Genomic DNA, 19927 nt, shown 5'->3' on the forward strand with positions numbered 1-19927 from the left:
TTATATATCCAACCCACTAACAGGTGTAGTGATGAACAGATAATCAGTGTTATTCACTTCACCTGTCAGTGGTCAGAATGTTATGCCTGATCGGTGTATATAAAAACAATGACAGGTTGTAAATATCTGATCTTCTTCCTTACTTTTGTAGCACTCCTCCATGATTTCCTCTATTGTCTCTGTCAGACTGTTGTAGATGAATTTCTTACGCTCCCGGATGGTCCTGTTGAGTTTTGCCTGAATTTTTTCTTCCTTACAAATCAAACATGATAAATAGATGAACATTATTTTACACAATATGAAGAAAATATGCACCAGATTAATGTGTTTCAGTGTTTAGACTGATTTGGTGGATCTTCTTATGTTTCTCTTGCTTGCCTACTAATGTTCTAATGAACAGGTTGATTCTAGTTTTTTCTTTACCTCTGTCTTCAGAAAGTTCAGTTGCAATCCGACATCTTTATACTTTTGAATCAGCTCATCTGTGTCAAGTGAAAATTTATCAATGACTCCGTTGAATGGTCCACATTTGACTTCGTTTCTGAAATAAGGAGAAGTGTTTCATTAACGTGTATTGAAAAGTTTCTACTTCAGAGTTCATTCATGGCTTTCTTTTTGTTGTAAAATGGGTCAGCATCGGTGTTCTCATTCAGTCACTTCTTACGGGAAGGTCTTCCTGAATTCCTCATCAATGCTGTTGGTCAGATGTGAAGCTAGCGTCATGTTGATGTTTATTTGTTTCCCTTTATTTGTTTTGTGGACGCCACCCTTCTCAACTACAGACTTCAACGTCCTGTGAAACGTGTTACCACGCGTCTTTCTCTGAAATAGAAAACACACAACTTTCAACATGTCCAAATATAGTGTAAAATAAGTTGTTTTGATATGACTATAATTCAAATACATACAGGATATAAGATGGACTTCAAGGCTTTGTCACATGAGGTTTTGGATATTTGAACCCCTTCTTTGAGGCGTTGTTCAAACATGTGGTAAGCCTCTTCCATTGGTTTTCTGACTTTACTGAGTTCACGCCTCATGTTTTCTTCAAGTTTTCTGCACACTTCTGCCTTTTTGCCAGCCTGAAGTTAAAAACAAACAAACAATGCATTTATTTAAAGCAGAATATACACACTATCTGACCACCAGCCTTGAAGTGAGTCTGTCAGTGTCATTCTAGATAGAAATCTACTCCACTGTCTAAGATTTTGTTCACCAAGATGATAGCAGCAGATCTACAAAGTCCTGGAAGTTGTGATGTGAAGCCTCCATGGATGAGATTTGTTTGTCCAGCATATCCCACAAATGCTGGATTGGATTGCGATCTGGGGAATTTGGAGACCATTCCTGAACCATTGCTGCTTTGTACCACGGTGCATTATCCTACTGAAATAGGCCACAGCTATCAGAGAATACCGTTTCCATGAAAGAGTGTACATGGTTTGCAACAATGCTTAAGTAGGTGGTACATGTCAAAGTAACATCCACATGGATGGCAGGACCCAAGGTTTCCCACCAGAACATTGTCCAAAGCATCACATGCCTCCATCAGCTGGCCTTCTTCCCATAATGCATCTTGGTTCCATGTGTTCCCCAGGTAAGTGACGCTCCTGGCCATCCATGTGATGTAAAAGAAAACGTGATCCATCAAGACAGCTCTCTGGTTTTAAATGTTGGTTACACCTCTATCTATAGATCCAGTCTGCACAGGCTCATTGACCACATTGGTTCCTATGCATTGTCTGAATAATCACTATAATTGGACACACCGGGGCAACTAAATACACCTTTCAATCATGTGTTCTAATACTTTTGCTCACATAAAAATTTGGCATTCCATGACAAATAATGCTGTTTTCTAAGTTGTGTATCAGATCCAGATGTAAATACCTGGAAATAAAAGCTGAAATGTTAATCTTTTGTCTCACTATTGTTTGATGTCAAATCCAAATGTTTTCAGTCTACAGGAAAAATAAAGGAATTGGCCTCACTGTTCCAATACTTTTTGAGGACCGTATAGCTTAGATGTTAGGCATACAAGTATCCATAGGTCCCCCATTCTCTGCATGTATCCTTTATCACTGGGACTGCTTAGTCCATGAATGTCTTGTTCACTGGTCCACTTATCATCAGGCTGCCCTGATTCCCTGACATCTGATGTGGACCTTGTTACCACGGGCGTCATCTGAGCCTGCGTGTCTCTTATAATTATTGTGCTGTTAACATCTGAGGTAAGACTTACAGCATTAAGGACCTTGCCTAAGGGCTGATGCTCGACTTGTCATGCCCAGGTTTGCAAAGTTTTTACTTAAACTGAGTTATTTGCACTTAAATGTATTTATTTGCAATGAATAATATTCTTTAAAGTTCATATTTTAACAACCAAACCCTTTGAAAAAGGTTTGCATTAATAATCTTACCACTTCTCCACAGTTGGCCCCGTGCATCAAAGAGAGAATCCCATAAGCTCCAGACACATAGTTTAACGTCTCTGAGTGACAGTCATTGAGATCTTGCAAATAATCCTGTAGTTTGGGTATTTCTATCAGAAAAAAAAGCATTTTTTTTGGTAAATTCTTAGATTGCATCCATACATCATCTATACAAGACTAAACCCTCATTAGGGTCTCATGGACACTGGAGTCTCTCCCAGCTGATTTAGGGTGAAAGCAGGGGATACCTGGACAGGTAGCAGTCTATCACAGGGCTTTTTGATTACATGCATTAAAATTTCAAAATTCCATTTAGTTAGTCTTGTTTAAATGAAAGCAGTTAAAGTACACTAAAACAAAACATGGATTTGAGCAACACGTTTCCTGTTCCCTACAAATTATTCTCATCTGGAGACTTCACCTACCTGTGTCCTCTGGATTTAGATGTTTTCTTTTCAGGAACTCTTTGGAGCTCACTGTGAACACCTCGAGGCAGTCATCTTGGAAGTGTTTCTACAGAAAATGGGATTAAAGGCGTGCTTACAGTCATAAACAATCTTAAAATTCTTTGTCAGTCTACAAAACTCACCTTAACTTTGTTCAGTTTGTGGAATTCTTTCCTCACTACTTCCTTGACTTTCATGTTTCTTTGAAATATGCGAGCATGAACATCAGCTGCTGAACTATGAGAAAAGACGTGATGTGACAGTATTATATGGATCCATTTGCTTGTATTTGCTATGGTTGAGCTCTTGGCCACCACATGCATCAATGTCTGATTTGGATGTTTTATTTAACGGTGCACTTTGAGCATCTTAATTCACTTACTGATCATCTGAATCTTCAATAACATCAGACTTGGTGCAGATAAAGTGAATTTGCTGACACTGGCCACCGTTTCCCATGAGGCTGCAGGTACTCGTCAAGATCTCCCAGGGTTCTTTTTCTGATGCTGCTCGATTGATTTCAGTCACGATCCACACAGTAGAACAATCTCCAACAATCTAAAGGGTTTAATAGCATGTTAATTGTTTTGTAAAAAGATGCCATCACAGTTTCCATACAACACAGTAATGTTTAATTAACAGCAGTACATGAGGATGAATTACCACTTTCCACATTTTGTCTCTGCTCTTGTTCCGGTCTCCGTTTCCAGGAAGGTCCACCAGTGTGACGTGTTGGAGAAGATCATTATTTGGCACCTTGACAGTCACACACTTCACCAGTGGCCAGAAACACCTCGTTACTTCTTTGCCTTCTCCGTCACTGGAGGCACTTCTTGTGTATCTGACTAATCTTGCAGATAGCTCTTTGGCCTGCAATAAATACAAAGTTAGGTCATATAGGACAATTCATTATTCACTGAAAGTTAAACCATTTTCATTTATTCAACAAAAATATTAACGGATCAAATATTCTGAGGGAAAGTAAGCACACTCCTGTCCTCACAAGTTAATCTTGGTCCCTTTACAGTAGAAAAGTCCTCTTTTAGACTTTATTCATTCTTGTCCACCATTTCGTACATTTTCTTTCTGAGTGTAGACACATGCAGTTTGACACCACCAGTTCCAGAGTTGCCTTCAGCTTATGTCAGAAGTTTTGGGGTTCTTGGAGACTTATTTTTGCTTTTTTGCAAAAGCAAATAAACACATTTCACTCCATCAGACTGATGGCAATAATTCTTTCCATGAAGTAGTAAATCTTTTGTATCTTACTGATTCACACGTCAAAGTCTTCTTCTTGGACTGGAGAAAGTCTGGAATTTCTCTGAAATATTTGTTGTCCATGATCATTTGAGGGTTTTTGTGTTTCCATTCATCTCCATACAGCGCTGACAGCTTTTCAGTAATGTCACGATAATCTTCATTATCATCATCTTCCTCATCGTCACCGTTACCATCATCATCATCATCATCATCATCATCATCCTGATGTGCTTTATCTCCAAGAAACTGATACATTGACCACAACTCATCTTTCCACTCCTATAAAACAAATAATAATTATATCTTTGTTTTCCTAAGTCACATGTAGCATAAACAGGAACTGTATTTTTGATATTCACATCTGGTTTTACCTCAGGTGTAATGAACTCGATGTCTGCTTCGTACTTTGAGCTGGGTATGTTTGCCTCCACTTTAATCATGACTGAGGTACAGGGACTGACTCTTCCAGAGGGCAACAGATCCTTCTCTCCAAGGATGGCGTTTATCAAAGAGCTCTTTCCAGCCCCAGTTTTACCAAAGACACCGATCAGTTCCTTTTTGTCTGTGTCCAAATCATGGATTTCAGTCCTGTTAAGAATCAAAATGAGTTAATTAAGTCATTTGAGAAATATTCAAACACTGAAAATGTGTGTCTAAATGACGACGTCATCTATCTGTGACAAGCCTGCTGAAGTCTCATTTAGAGGTGGTGATATTCATTTTTTACATGTATATAGAGCAATTTCTGATCTTTTTCTGAGCAAATAATTTCTTTGTTCTGACCTTTTGTGAAATGTGTTCTCAGGACTGAAAAGAAATATTGATCTCAGTGTAAGAATTAAAGGTTAACTACTTACAGATAAGTCCTGATGCCATACGGTGTTCTGTTGTCATTTCTAGTAAACTCTGTTCTCTCTGTGGATCTGGTTCATGGTCAGCTGTAGACCAGGAAAACTTAATACTCACTTCAGGAAAGCATTGAGCTTCGTGTTGTCTTGGCGATGAAGTCTTTCAAGGACTGATCCCATGATGTTTTTCACATCAAACAGTATGACTGATTCTGTTGGTGTAACAATAAAGAACTATTTAGATAGAAGCATGAACCAGTTTATTCAATCACTGCACAGAGTCGTGAACTATGTGAAATATGAGAGGAATTTTCTCTACAAAGTAAATGTAGGATGCCTCAGAGTGGATCATACTTTAGCTACTTCCAAAATGAATTTAATATCAATTTAAGGCCGAGAGGTCCGGTCGCCCAAATTACATTTTTTTGGGCCACCAACATAGGTCAATTTAGACATTTTTAGGAGCCAAAATCAACTTATTAATCCTACTTTTTTTTTTTTTTTTTGGGGGGGGGGGGGGGGGGGGGAATCCAGTTCCTCCTCCATGTCAACTTGTTAGCTGGAGCCGCCGAGCTATCACTGGTCGCTGGGCAAAGTGTGCGCTAAAACCCCCCACGGCCGTGAAAAGTCACCCACAAATGAGCAGCGCATTGTCTGGAGTTCCTAGCGGGCGACTGGGACGTTGACAGCCGGAACAGGTGCGGTTTGTCCCGGGCAGATGAGCGGCGAGGAGCGGCAGGTGTTAGCCGAGCAGCTAGCGGGGGATAGCTAGCCAGCCGGGGAGTCTGAGCAGTCTGTGACCGAGGAGAGCAGCCGGCGGACCCGCCGAGTTAAAAATGACAGCTCCGGTGGCTTGGTGCTTTCTGTTCGCGGTGCTCAGGCTCAGTTGGTGCTGTCCTCTGGATTCCGCCACCACATTCTGGGCTGGTTCTGGATCCGACAGAGTCTCGCGGACTCCCGCGAGATGTTAACGACGTTAACATCAGCGACAATAAAGTGTTCATATTTGAAATTAAATCCGCGGAAATCCGCGGATCCGTGGAAAATTGCCATCCCTGAAACTTGGATTTGGAGGTCAGTAGCCCAAATCAAAATATTTGGGCCCCTTACCAGCATGTTTTTTGTCATTTTTGGTCGCCAAAATCGTTTTTTAGTCGCAAATGGCGACCTGGCGACCATCTAAATCGAGCGCTGTATATTCATGCTGTTGACTGTTAAAATGAGATCTTTTCAAAGTGCCTCAGACATCAGAAAGCCAGCGAGAAAGTATTTGCTTTGCAGAGAAGTTTAACCAGAAATCAGCTGTTGGTTGACAATGTTCAGAAAGAAATGGAATTACCTCTGGATGATTGTCTTTCATAGCCACGTTGTCGTTTATTTGGTGATTTCCATTTGCTGGATTCATCTTTAACATCCAACTTTCTCTTCCCTGATTAAAACAAAAGAAGTTAGGTTAGTTTCCTGTCCTCTGTGTCTCCTTAGGAGAATCATTTTTATATTTTATAATCAATAAGAGGCTGTGTATCTCACCTTGAGAACTTGTTGATGGTAAAACCTGAACATGAATATGAACTGATTGTTAAACAGAATTTAATCAAGAAACTTTACAAAATATTCTGGCTGTTTACACGACTTTGTACTTCTACAGTCCAGAATATCAGCATGTCCACTCATCACATGTAAAATTCATCCTTACCTGAACTGAATCAGCTGCTTCTTCACGCTCCTGTTGACTCTGCAGAAATCATTTAATGCAAGTGTAAAGTCATGGAAAAGTTTGAGCAGAAAATGGAAATAGAATCTGTTTAATAAATCCTGTCTAATCAGAATAAAACTGTAATTAACTTACTGGAACAGGAGAATCTGCTGCTTCCTGATTTGTGTTTTGTTCTTCCTGGTGATGAAAAGATAGTTGAAAATCCTAGTAAATGCTTGATGAATGATTATTTCCTGGGAGAAAATCTTATTGTCTGTAGATACTATCATAATGGTATAAGAAGTTTAAGACATCAAACATAAAAGTGAGCAGAAATATCTCAAAAGCAAAGAACATTACCTTTAACCTCTGAAGTTTTTCCTTGAATTTGACTCTTGGCCCTGTTTTTGTAATCAAGTTTTTAATTTCTTGATCGTCTAGATAATAGAGACTTTCCTTGTCAATGCCTTCATCTGAAATTTTAGAGCATGTAGTTAAATCTTTGTCATACATAAATACACATTATCTTCAAATAGCTGCAGAAATCTATCCCATAAAGCAGTGAAACATGTGGACACAGCTGTTAATGTGTCAGTGGCTGTATGAGCTGAATGCATCTTCATTCTCTTCTACTGTAACTTTATTTAACAGCCTCCAGATGCTCCAGCAAAGCTCATGTCTCTGCTTGTTCTGTGTGATAATGTACAAATGTTTTACCATCGGGGGGGGGGGGGGGGGGGATCCAGTTCCTCCTCCATGTCAACTTGTTAGCTGGGGGCGCCGAGCTATCACTGGTCGCTGGGCAAAGTGTGCGCTAAAACCCCCCACGGCCGTGAAAAGTCACCCACAAATGAGCAGCGCATTGTCTGGAGCTCCTAGCGGGCGACTGGGACGTTGACAGCCGGAACAGGTGCGGTTTGTCCCGGGCAGATGAGGGGTGAGGAGCGGCAGGTGTTAGCCGAGCAGCTAGCGGGGGATAGCTAGCCAGCCGGGGAGTCTGAGCAGTCTGTGACCGGGGAGAGCAGCCGGCGGACCCGCCGAGTTAAAAATGACAGCTCCGGTGGCTTGGTGCTTTCTGTTCGCGGTGCTCAGGCTCAGTTGGTGCTGTCCTCTGGATTCCGCCACCACATTCTGGGCTGGTTCTGGATCCGACGGAGTCTCGCGGACTCCCGCGAGATGTTAACGACGTTAACATCAGCGACAATAAAGTGTTCATATTTGAAATTAAATCCGCGGAAATCCGCGGATCCGTGGAAAATTGCCATCCCTGAAACTTGGATTTGGAGGTCAGTAGCCCAAATCAAAATATTTGGGCCCCTTACCAGCATGTTTTTTGTCATTTTTGGTCGCCAAAATCGTTTTTTAGTCGCAAATGGCGACCTGGCGACCATCTAAATCGAGCGCTGTATATTCATGCTGTTGACTGTTAAAATGAGATCTTTTCAAAGTGCCTCAGACATCAGAAAGCCAGCGAGAAAGTATTTGCTTTGCAGAGAAGTTTAACCAGAAATCAGCTGTTGGTTGACAATGTTCAGAAAGAAATGGAATTACCTCTGGATGATTGTCTTTCATTGCCACGTTGTCGTTTATTTGGTGATTTCCATTTGCTGGATTGATCTTTAACATCCAACTTTCTCTTCCCTGATTAAAACAAAAGAAGTTAGGTTAGTTTCCTGTCCTCTGTGTCTCCTTAGGAGAATCATTTTTATATTTTATAATCAATAAGAGGCTGTGTGTCTCACCTTGAGAACTTGTTGATGGTAAAACCTGAACATGAATATGAACTGATTGTTAAACAGAATTTAATCAAGAAACTTTACAAAATATTCTGGCTGTTTACACGACTTTGTACTTCTACAGTCCAGAATATCAGCATGTCCACTCATCACATGTAAAATTCATCCTTACCTGAACTGAATCAGCTGCTTCTTCACGCTCCTGTTGACTCTGCAGAAATCATTTAATGCAAGTGTAAAGTCATGGAAAAGTTTGAGCAGAAAATGGAAATAGAATCTGTTTAATAAATCCTGTCTAATCAGAATAAAACTGTAATTAACTTACTGGAACAGGAGAATCTGCTGCTTCCTGATTTGTGTTTTGTTCTTCCTGGTGATGAAAAGATAGTTGAAAATCCTAGTAAATGCTTGATGAATGATTATTTCCTGGGAGAAAATCTTATTGTCTGTAGATACTATCATAATGGTATAAGAAGTTTAAGACATCAAACATAAAAGTGAGCAGAAATATCTCAAAAGCAAAGAACATTACCTTTAACCTCTGAAGTTTTTCCTTGAATTTGACTCTTGGCCCTGTTTTTGTAATCAAGTTTTTAATTTCTTGATCGTCTAGATAATAGAGACTTTCCTTGTCAATGCCTTCATCTGAAATTTTAGAGCATGTAGTTAAATCTTTGTCATACATAAATAAACATTATCTTCAAATAGCTGCAGAAATCTATCCCATAAAGCAGTGAAACATGTGGACACAGCTGTTAATGTGTCAGTGGCTGTATGAGCTGAATGCATCTTCATTTTCTTCTACTGTAACTTTATTTAACAGCCTCCAAGATGCTCCAGCAAAGCTCATGTCTCTGCTTGTTCTGTGTGATAATGTACAAATGTTTTACCGTCAGTATTTCTGTTCACTCACAGATGAGAACAATAGAACCAGCAGAACAATGCTGCAGCATTTTTATGTCTGTATTAGTACATGTTATGTTTCATTATTGGCAGATCACATCAATAATGAATAATACTGTACAAAGCAATGATATATGGTCATACTTTACCTTTAAATCTATCAATGAGCTCACTAAGACCCCATTCAGTCAGTTTGTTACAAACAAAGTCATCCATGACCAAGAACAGGAACTGAAAGATAAATGAAAATGTTGTCATCAATCATTACTGCTCAACATTTCAGAGTGTTGTGATTAATTACCCCTTAACTGCATTTACATGGAGCTTATACAGGAAGATGAATCAGCTCTGAGTTGTGAGCCTTATAAATAGAAGGAAAGAAAGAAAGAAATGTGAAATATGAGAGGAATTTTCTCTACAAAGTAAATGTAGGATGCCTCAGAGTGGATCATACTTTACTAATACCTTTAGCTTCTTGAGTTCCTTCTTGAATTTTGCTCTTGGTCCCATTTCTGGGATCAAGTCTTTAATGTCTTGATCGTCTAGATAATAGAGACTTTCCTTGTCAATGCCTTCATCTGAAATTTTAGAGCATGTAGTTCAATCTTTGTCATACATAAATACACATTATCTTCAAATAGCTGCAGAAATCTATCCCATAAAGCAGTGAAACATGTGGACACAGCTGTTAATGTGTCAGTGGCTGTATGAGCTGAATGCATCTTCATTCTCTTCTACTGTAACTTTATTTAACAGCCTCCAGATGCTCCAGCAAAGCTCATGTCTCTGCTTGTTCTGTGTGATAATGTACAAATGTTTTACCATCAGTAGTTCTGTTCACTCACAGATGAGAACAATAGAACCAACAGAACAATGCTGCAGCATTTTTATGTCTGTATTAGTACATGTTACACACGTGGACAAAATTGTTGGTACCCCTCAGTTAAAGAAGGAAAAACCCACAATTCTCACTGAAATCACTTGAAACTCACAAAAGTAGCAATAAATAAAAATTTATTGAAAATTAAATAATCAAAAACAGCCATTACTTTTGAATTGTTGATTAACATAATTATTTAAAAAAACAAACTAATGAAATAGGGCTGGACAAAAATGATGGTACCTCTATAAAAGATTGAAAACTATTTGACCAGAGTGACATGATTAACTCAGGTGTGTCATTTAATTGACATCACAGGTGTTTCCAAACTCATAATCAGTCAGTCTGCCTATTTAAAGGGAGACAAGTAGTCACCCTGCTGTTTGGTGAAAAGGTGTGTACCACACTGAACATGGACAACAGAAAGCGAAGGAGAGAATTGTCCCAGGACATCCGAAAAAAAATGATAGACAAACATCTTAAAGGTAAAGGCTATAAGACCATCTCTAAACAGCTTGAAGTTCCTGTGACAACAGTGGCTCATATTATTCAGAAGTTCAAGACCCACGGGACAGTAGCCAACCTCCCTGGACGTGGCCGCAAGAGGAAAATTGATGACAAATTGAAGAGACGGATCGTTGGAATTGTATCCAAAGAGCCCAGAGCAACCTCCAAAGAAATTAAAGGTGAACTCCAAGGCCAAGGTACATCAGTGTCAGATCGCACCATTCGTCGTTGTTTGAGCCAAAGTGGACTTCATGGGAGACGACCAAGGAGGACACCACTGCTGAAAAAAACTCATAAAAAAGCCAGACTGGAATTTGCAAAAATGCATGTTGACAAGCCACAAAGCTTCTGGGAGAATGTCCTTTGGACAGATGAGACCAAGCTGGAGCTTTTTGGTAAGGCACATCAACTCTATGTTCATAGACTCAAAAACCAAGCATACGAAGAAAAGAACACTGTCCCTACGGTGAAACATGGAGGAGGCTCAGTAATGTTTTGGGGCTGCTTTGCTGCATCTGGCACAGGGTGTCTTGAAAGTGTGCAAGGTACGATGAAATCTGAAGACTATCAAGGCATTCTGGAGAGAAATGTGCTGCCTAGTGTCAGAAAGCTTGGTCTCAGTCGCAGGTCATGGGTCTTCCAACAGGACAACGATCCAAAACACACAGCCAAAAACACCCAAGAATGGCTGAGAGAAAAGCGTTGGACTATTCTAAAGTGGCCTTCTATGAGCCCAGATCTGAATCCCATTGAACATATGTGGAAGGAGCTGAAACATGCCATTTGGAGAAGACACCCATCAAACCTGAGACAACTGGAGCTGTTTGCTCATGAGGAGTGGGCCAAAATACCTGTTGACAGCTGCAGAACGCTCATTGACAAATACAGAAATCGTTTAATTGCAGTGATTGCCTCAAAAGGTTGTGCAACAAAATATTAAGTTATGGGTACCATCATTTTTGTCCAGCCCTATTTCATTAGTTTGTTTTTTTAAATAATTATGTTAATCAACAATTCAAAAGTGATGGCTGATTTTGATTATTTAATTTTCAATAAATTTTTATTTATTGCTACTTTTGTGAGTTTCAAGTGATTTCAGTGAGAATTGTGGGTTTTTCCTTCTTTAACTGAGGGGTACCAACAATTTTGTCCACGTGTGTATGTTTCATTATTGACAGATCACATCAATAATGAATAATACTGTACAAAGCAATGATATATGGTCATACTTTACCTTTAAATCTATCAATGAGCTCACTAAGACCCCATTCAGTCAGTTTGTTACAAACAAAGTCATCCATGACCAAGAGCAGGAACTGAAAGATAAATGAAAATGTTGTCATCAATCATTACTGCTCAACATTTCAGAGTGTTGTGATTAATTACCCCTTAACTGCATTTACATGGAGCTTATACAGGAAGATGAATCAGCTATGAGTTGTGATTGAAGCTTAAATGGTTCACCTGATATTGAAGGTAACGCAGACCAGAGCAGGTGAGGAGTTCAGGAGGGCGACGTCAGTAGAGAGACACAGACCTGCAACAGGCAGCCAAAGACATGAGGAAAAAATACAGCAGCAACAGTTCAGGAACAACAGGAGGTGAGAAACAGGAGAGTTCTATAAAAAAGGAACAGATCAGAACAAAATAAACTCTATGAGAGAGGCAGCAGGAATAAACCTGCAGTCAGAGACAGACCAGGAATAAAGAACAGATAAACAGGTGTGGCTCATGTGATCAAAAAAGGTTGGAAAATTTGAATAGGAGCTGATGGGAGTGGCTGGATCTGAAAAAAAAAACAGGAGAGTTAGTGGAGAGAAGACAAAGAGCAGCAATAATTAAATGAAGGAAATGTGACATTCAGTTGTGTCTTAGACGAAATAAACAGCTTTGAAGGCTTTGAGGTTAGAATAGAGTAAAATCACACTCAGATTTTCAGCATGTACACTACCATTCAAAAGTTTAGGATCACTTACAAATGTCCTTATTGTTGAAAGAAAAGCAGTATTTTCAATGAAGATAATATTGAATGAATGATAAATCCAGTGTAGACATAGTTAATGTGGTAAATGACTATTGTAGCTGTAAACAGCTGATTTTTAATGGAATATCTCCATAGGGGTACAGAGGAACATTTCCAGCAACCATCACTCCTGTGTTCTAATGCTACATTGTGTTAGCTAATGGTGCTGAAAGGCTCATTGATGGTTAGAAAACCCTTGTTCAGTTATGTTAGCACATGGATAAAAGTGGGAGTTTAATGGAGAACATGGAAGTATCTGGATGACCCCAAACTTTTGAACAGCAGTGTATACACTGTAAAAACTTTGTTTTTCTATCTAACAAATCTGTAGCCTCTTATTGAGAGGTTTATCAGTACAGAATAGCACAGCAGGAGGGTCAGAGTTCTACATGTTATTTTGCCATCAGATGTAATTCGTCTGTTTGTTGTTCCTTCGTTCACCAACACGTCTGCACTGGTGTTTGATTTCACTCGTCCTGTTTGTCTCCACCTCTCACTCTCCTCTCTGCCAACACAACTTTAACCGTGGAGCCGCACAAAATAAAACTTCTTATTGATGTCGGTAGTTAAACACATCAAGCAGTGTTCAACATCAGAGACAATCTAATCACAGGAAGTCAGTGAATGTAGGCTACGTCTGTTATTTCAGTTCTAACAGGGATGTTTCAGTGTAGAAATCAGGGAATCACAAGATGAAAGCTTTGTTCGTATTGTTTTACTGCTTGAGTCATTTGAATATAGAAATTGTTCCTGGATCACGTGTTCACGTTATATAATTTCATGGTTCAACAGACCAACGGTATATTAACCGCTGTACACTCCCAAACACATAAACTCAAACAAGAATTCACTCTGTTTACCCTGAGGTGAAACTAACAGAAGCTACTTGCTGAAACAGGTTTTTACTGCTGTAGAATCAGTGAGTGGTTGATGGAACAACTCTGATAAGACTTCTTCTTTCTCTCAGTGATCTTTTATCGTTTTTGTTTCTGATTGTTTTACTCAATTAGCTGTATTTACATTATAAGATTTTGCTGGTTGTATTTAACAAAACTTATCCCTACTTGTTCTTTTTAAGTTTCTAGGTTCAATAAATACAACTTCAGCCACTTCATTTCAACTGATTTTATTAAACTTTCACAATCCGATGACCTTGGCCTATGATCATCCAGGTCAAAATTTACATTCAAAGATGTTCCCTCTCGCTCTCGTATAAAGGAATGTGACAGTCAGACAAAGAAAAAAAATAGTTTTGCAGTCTTGGCTGTCAGCAATGCATCAGATGAAGACACTTAAAAACTGACAATATCTCATTCACTGTGTATGTCCCTGCATGAACTAATTAACATTTATCCAATTACCTACTGTATAGCTTACTCCAACAGTTCACAATCTGATTTCAGTGCAATGTTCACTGTCCTAGCACTAATTTATCAGTACAGTAGTCACTGATATTTGACACTTTTGTTTTTGTACTCCATTTCAGATGCTTCTTTTAATTTATTTATTTTACTGTACCATCGATTTTAAGCTGGCCTCACTGAAAATGCTTTTGGATTGTTCTTGTAAATAAATGTTTGCCTATAAAAAGGATTTCTTCAACATAGTTATTGTAAAAAATGTCCATGTTTGCTTTTATTCCTGGTTACTTACTGTCTAAGAAAACAGCAGAAGTGGAGTGCATGCCGTGACTTACTGTTCTGATTAATTTCACAATATGAAAACATTTTTCTGAAAACAAACATGAAGAAGTTTCTAGTTCACATTAACAGTGGAACAAGATAGTATAGAAATGACATCTGATCTCTAATTGAAGCCTGTCTGAAATTAAGACCTTTTTCATGAAACTAAAAGCTCTGCACTTCACAAAATAATGATCTCAGACATCCTCAGCACTGAAAACAACACCAAGAAGAGTGAAGTTCAACTTGTCTCCTGCAAGAAGAAAGAGTTATTGAGGACACAGTTTGTTTTTCAGGACTTGTACTTTTATGGATACATTCTTCCCATCCAACTCCATTAACTCTTACTGGAGTAACTCAGTGCATCGCAGGTCCTTGGGATAGCTCAAGTCCAGACAGTATAAGATAAGATAAGATAAGATAGACTTCATTAATCTCACAAAGGAGAAATTTAACATTATATCAAGCCAGGTAAGAGTGCACAGCTACTTGCCAGATCTTTCACATCCTGCAGCACTCTGCATCCTTCAATGATGACACCAACATTCTCCAGTAGATCTGTTGAGTCTGCTCCCTCATGTCAGACAGTGTAGTCTCCCAAAACATCTCCTCCATATCTGTACTTTCACCAAGATCTGAAATGACAGAAAGGAATAATATTAATTACATGCCTCTGACACAAAAAATACTCAGTACAGTCTAAAAACATTAGCAGTCAAAATTAGTGATGTCATGTGCAAAAGATGCGGCTCTAAGAGCTGATGCTTTGTAGTGAATCAGAAGAGCCGACTCCCATCTAGTGAGAGCTGACTCCCAACTTTTTTAGTTTTCGTTCCTCATCAAATTTCTCCATATGTAGTTTAACACTATCCATGCAGAAACCACGTTACTGGATTGCTTGCCTTCAGTGACCACAGAGCTGTTGATGAGGCAGTTCAGAGAATAAGAGCAGCAGCAGCCTGACACCTCCAGCATTAGAGGACCAAGTGGAGGAGGAACCTCAAGCTTCTGCTGTGTGGAGAAGTAAGATGCTACAGGAGATACTACAAGGAGAAATACTGCAGTTGATGCTGTAATGGAGGTGAGATCATATCTGGAGGAAGCCCTCATCAACCAGCAGACGACCCACTGAGCTGGAGGCAGGACAAGGCCTCAGTCTGCCCCACCTGGTGAAGGTGATGGAGGGGAGACTGTGTATTGTGACAACTTCTGTTCCATCTGAGAGAATCTTCCCAAAAACAGAGCAGATACCAAAAGAAGAAATGGTATCAGCCCATCCAAGCTCAGGCATCTGATTTTTCTGAATGCCAACCTGCACTGATGACATTTATACTGAATGCAGAGTTTGGTTCTGTTTCTGTTCTGTTTCGATGGGTTTGTGTGCAGTGTTCTGTTCATTTGTGCAAAAAAATGTGATTAAAATGTTAAACGAAAGTCAGAATGCCTGCTTTTGTAACAGAACAAATGCACAAAATGAGGCAATTATAAGGCTTCTCATAAAAAATAAAAACACTGAATGCAAAAAGGTTGATCAGTACACAAATCATTCATATTTACCAGGTTAGGCTAAAATATGAGGCTACAAGTAATACTAAATTGGGAGCCTAAAGAGTCGACTCTTCCTTGGAAGCCATGCCAAAAGAACCAGCTCTGAAAAGAACCCAACTTCCCATCAATAGTCTAGATGAAACTGGTGCCTTTTCCTCCTGCGGTCCTTATCTGTAATGCTCATGTGTAAGTACGTACAAGGTGTTGGGACATTCTTTATTTCATTAAAGTGCTGGTATATTTCAAGCGATGCTGATTATGCTGGTTTGAAAACTGCTGTATTTATTAGCCTTAAAATCTTACATTTCTATTTAAATGCAACAAAACCTGCTTGTGTTGATGTCAAAAATAATCAGTACAACTATTTTCACCATGAGAACATTATCTAATCCAACAACACCAGTGTTCAATATCTTAGAGTTTAGTTTAGTGTCAGAAAACATAGATTGAGGAAAAATATCATGAGATTAAAGTAAGAATTCACCAAAAATAATTTCCATCTTGCAAATAAAACTGATGTCAGAGAACTCCAGCAACTTTTACTCCAGGACTGGGAGTACAATTCCAAGCCTGTGGACTGCTGCTCGCACCGGCGTGCACCAACAGCGTCATCTGACACGTCATCAGAGCGCGACTGCTGCAGGGCTTAAAAATTACACTGGAGTGTCTTCGGGACCCCTGCTGGAGCAGTTGGGCGCTGCATGTCTCGGGAAACGTGGAGTGGATCTTACAGTGCTGCGTTCTCTGGTCAAGTTGACTCCTTCCTCATCAATTAAAATGGAATTATTAAACTGTCAATCACTTGTGAACAAAGCATCTTTTATACATGATCACATATTGGATCAGAAACTTGATTTTATGTACCTCACAGAGACCTGGCACAAAACAGAGGTGTACTCAGTTTTAAATGAAGCTTGTTCCCCTGGCTGCATGTACCTGGAAAAGGCTAGGGGCACCGGACGTTGGGGGGGGGGGGGGGGGGTCTGGCAGTGATACATTGCTCCGATTTGCACCTGTCCTCCGTCACTTTGCCAAAGCTTTCTTCATTTGAATGCTTGGCTTTTACATGTGCAAAACCTCTCCCACTCACAACCATCCTCATATACCGGCCACCTAAACCACACCCAAGTTTCATTCCAGAGCTAACTGAGTTACTTTTGTCAGTATGCACAACATCTACCAATGTTGTAATTCTCAGGGACTTTAATATCCATATAAACTCTCCCACAAGTCAATACGCCACAGAACTCACACAGCTACTAAACACACTAAATCTCGCACAACATGTAACTGCCCCATCTCACATGAAAGGGCACACACTGGACCTCATCATCACAAACTTTTCTGTCAATAATATTCATGTGCACGACCTTGGTATATCTGACCACAGTGCAGTTTCCCTGGACTTTTCACTTCAGACCTCCCTCAATAAACCAAAACATCAATTCAGTTTTCAGAAAATACAAAACATTAACCCTGAACATCTATCACACGACCTGCTGTTACAACCCAAAAGAGATCAAACATATTTAGAGAAGGGACACAGGAGACGGAATAAGGGATCAAGCAAATAGTTTTATTGTTACGTTTTAGACTGCTTCTTCGTTCTGAAAAGAGATGGTTTCATTTATAAATGTTAGGTCTGAAACCCTCAGAAACAAAAGAACAAAAGATCCCTTAACCACCCATGCCCAAAACAAAAAGAAAACCCAAAGTACAAACAAATGTTGGCCCAGGAGCGCCAGCCAAACAGAACAAAAGGACGTGGTCCCCGGCCAACTGCTACGCAGTCGTAGGAGTGGTTTTCACGTCCAAACTAAGGAAAAATAACCCCAACTAAACCCATTAACTCATTCGCTGCCAATGACGTCTATAGACGTCAATCATGTTTTTTGACTGGGGGGCTGCAGGATAGTCTGTCGGAGCTTGTCGGTGAAAATCCTGGAGTTTTGGAACGTGAGAGTGTTGCGGTGGGCCAAAAGAATGCCAAAGACAGTGGCCATGGTGGGGCGACAGCAAAAAGTGCCGTTACCAACAGCCGCTGGTGATCAAAGCCGCGCTCGGTTTCGGTTTCTGTTTCGCCACCACCGCTCTGTTGAGCTCATCTGACGAAGCCGAGTCAGATGAGTTTAGAGCGAGCACACATACACACACACACACACACACACACATACACACACAGACACACACAGACACACACCTAAAAATATTTTTATATTTTGTAAAATGTATTGTTCTGAACTAAAATGCTGACTTGTGTTGTTTTGTAAATAAATGATTTAGCTAACAAAAGGTTAAAAAGTTGACCTCAAAATGCTTTTTCCGAGTTGTTTTTGTTGTTTCATTTGAGTAAACAACTGTTCAGTTGTGTGGGATGTCACTAAACCAAAAAATATTGGCATCAAAGTGGTTGATGTGCCTCTCTGCAGAAAAAGCTCGTTATCTCTGTTTTTTGGTAAAAAACAGGTGTTTTTGCTGAAACTACCCTATGTTCTGCTGCCGATAACTTTAGAACCGAAAATGCTAGAAACAAACTTTTTTTTCCTGAGGAAAGAAGAGAATCTACACTTTCTTTCGATAGTTTCAATGTTTATGTAGTCTTAAAACTTGATATTCTGTAGATCTTGAAAAATCTGTCAAAATTCTTAAAAACTCTGGCAGTAGGGGGCTCTTTGCTCTGAAAACGGCTGGCAGCCAATGAGTTAAAGCAAAACACGAAAACATGACTGCCGGTCATCCCTGGGCAAAACAAACAAAGTGCAAAGAAAAGACAAAAGGCTAACCAGCTAGCATCGGCATGGCCAGAGCCAAGCAGCCAGACCTTCAGGCGAGGAGCACACCAGGTGTGTGACGAGCCCCGCACCTGCAGTGAGTGAGGAGGGAATGAGAGAGAGGCAGCCACCAGGCAAGGCAAAGTGAGGCGAGGCTCTCTATGGCCTGGGAACAGCCCCCTTGTAAAGGGCAGCTGCACTAATTAAATTATGTGCCCCCAAGCACATAACACCCCCATTCAAAGACACTGAATGGGATTGAAGGCATAAAAAAACCCAACACCGGCCCCACAACCCATTCAGTGAAGGAAAAAACAAACCGGGCTACAAGCGTGAAAGCGCATCGGCCACCACATTGTCCTTGCCCCGGATGTGCTTAACGTCAACGTTAAAAAAACTGTAACCTCAAAGACCAGTTCATAAGGCGACGGTTCTTGTTCTTCATGCGGTCCAAAAAAACCCGTGGGTTATGGTCTGTATAAACCAACGTGGGCACACTGGAAGCACCTACATAAACCTCAAAGTGCTCCAGGGCCAGGACCAAGGCTAGTGCTTCCTTCTCAATGGTTGAGTACCACTTCTGATGTCTATCCAACTTCTTTGAAAAATAAGGAACCGGATGTTCCACACCATCAGCTCCATCTTGCATCAGGACCGCTCCCACACCAATGTCGCATGCATCCACAGCCAACTTAAACGGCACATCAAACCAGAACAGGAGCATTAACCAACAGCGCTTTAGTTTGCTCAAAGGCAGACTCACCAACAAAAATCAACCTTAGGACTAAGCAAGTCTGTCAAAGGGGAAGCAACTGCAGAGAAGTTTTTGCAAAACCCTCTATAGTAGCCCACCATTGCAAGATAGCGACGCAGCTCAGTACGGTTAGCAGGAACCGGGACCAATAAAATAGCCTCCACTTTAGCCTGAACGGGGCGCACCCGACCTCCTCCTACCCTTTTCCCCAGATAGGTTACAGTCGCCCGACCAAATTCACATTTGGAAAGGTTCACAGTCAGCTTGGCCTCACTCAGACGTCCAAAAACCGCACTCAAATGCTCAACATGCTCAGTCGAAGTAGCAGAACAAACAACCAAGTCGTCCAGGTAAGCCTCACAAAACGGTAAGCCAGACAAAACCACATTCATCAGCCGCTGAAAAGTTGCTGAGGCATTACACATCCCAAAAGCCATCACA

General features: G+C 40.3%; 1 protein-coding gene across 1 annotated transcript in view; it reads right to left on the bottom strand.

Moving 5' to 3' along the window:
• LOC110958031 (nuclear GTPase SLIP-GC-like) overlaps positions 1-19927 on the bottom strand; it is a 139341-nt gene that overhangs the window by 75655 nt on the left and 43759 nt on the right. The window contains 1 exon segment of the mRNA XM_051941191.1: positions 9787-9899. Within this exon segment, the coding sequence (XP_051797151.1) occupies positions 9787-9899 (113 nt within the window).

Source organism: Acanthochromis polyacanthus, chromosome 21 (genome assembly GCF_021347895.1).
Source record: "Acanthochromis polyacanthus isolate Apoly-LR-REF ecotype Palm Island chromosome 21, KAUST_Apoly_ChrSc, whole genome shotgun sequence".
In the NCBI taxonomy this organism is placed as follows: Eukaryota; Metazoa; Chordata; class Actinopteri; family Pomacentridae; genus Acanthochromis; species Acanthochromis polyacanthus.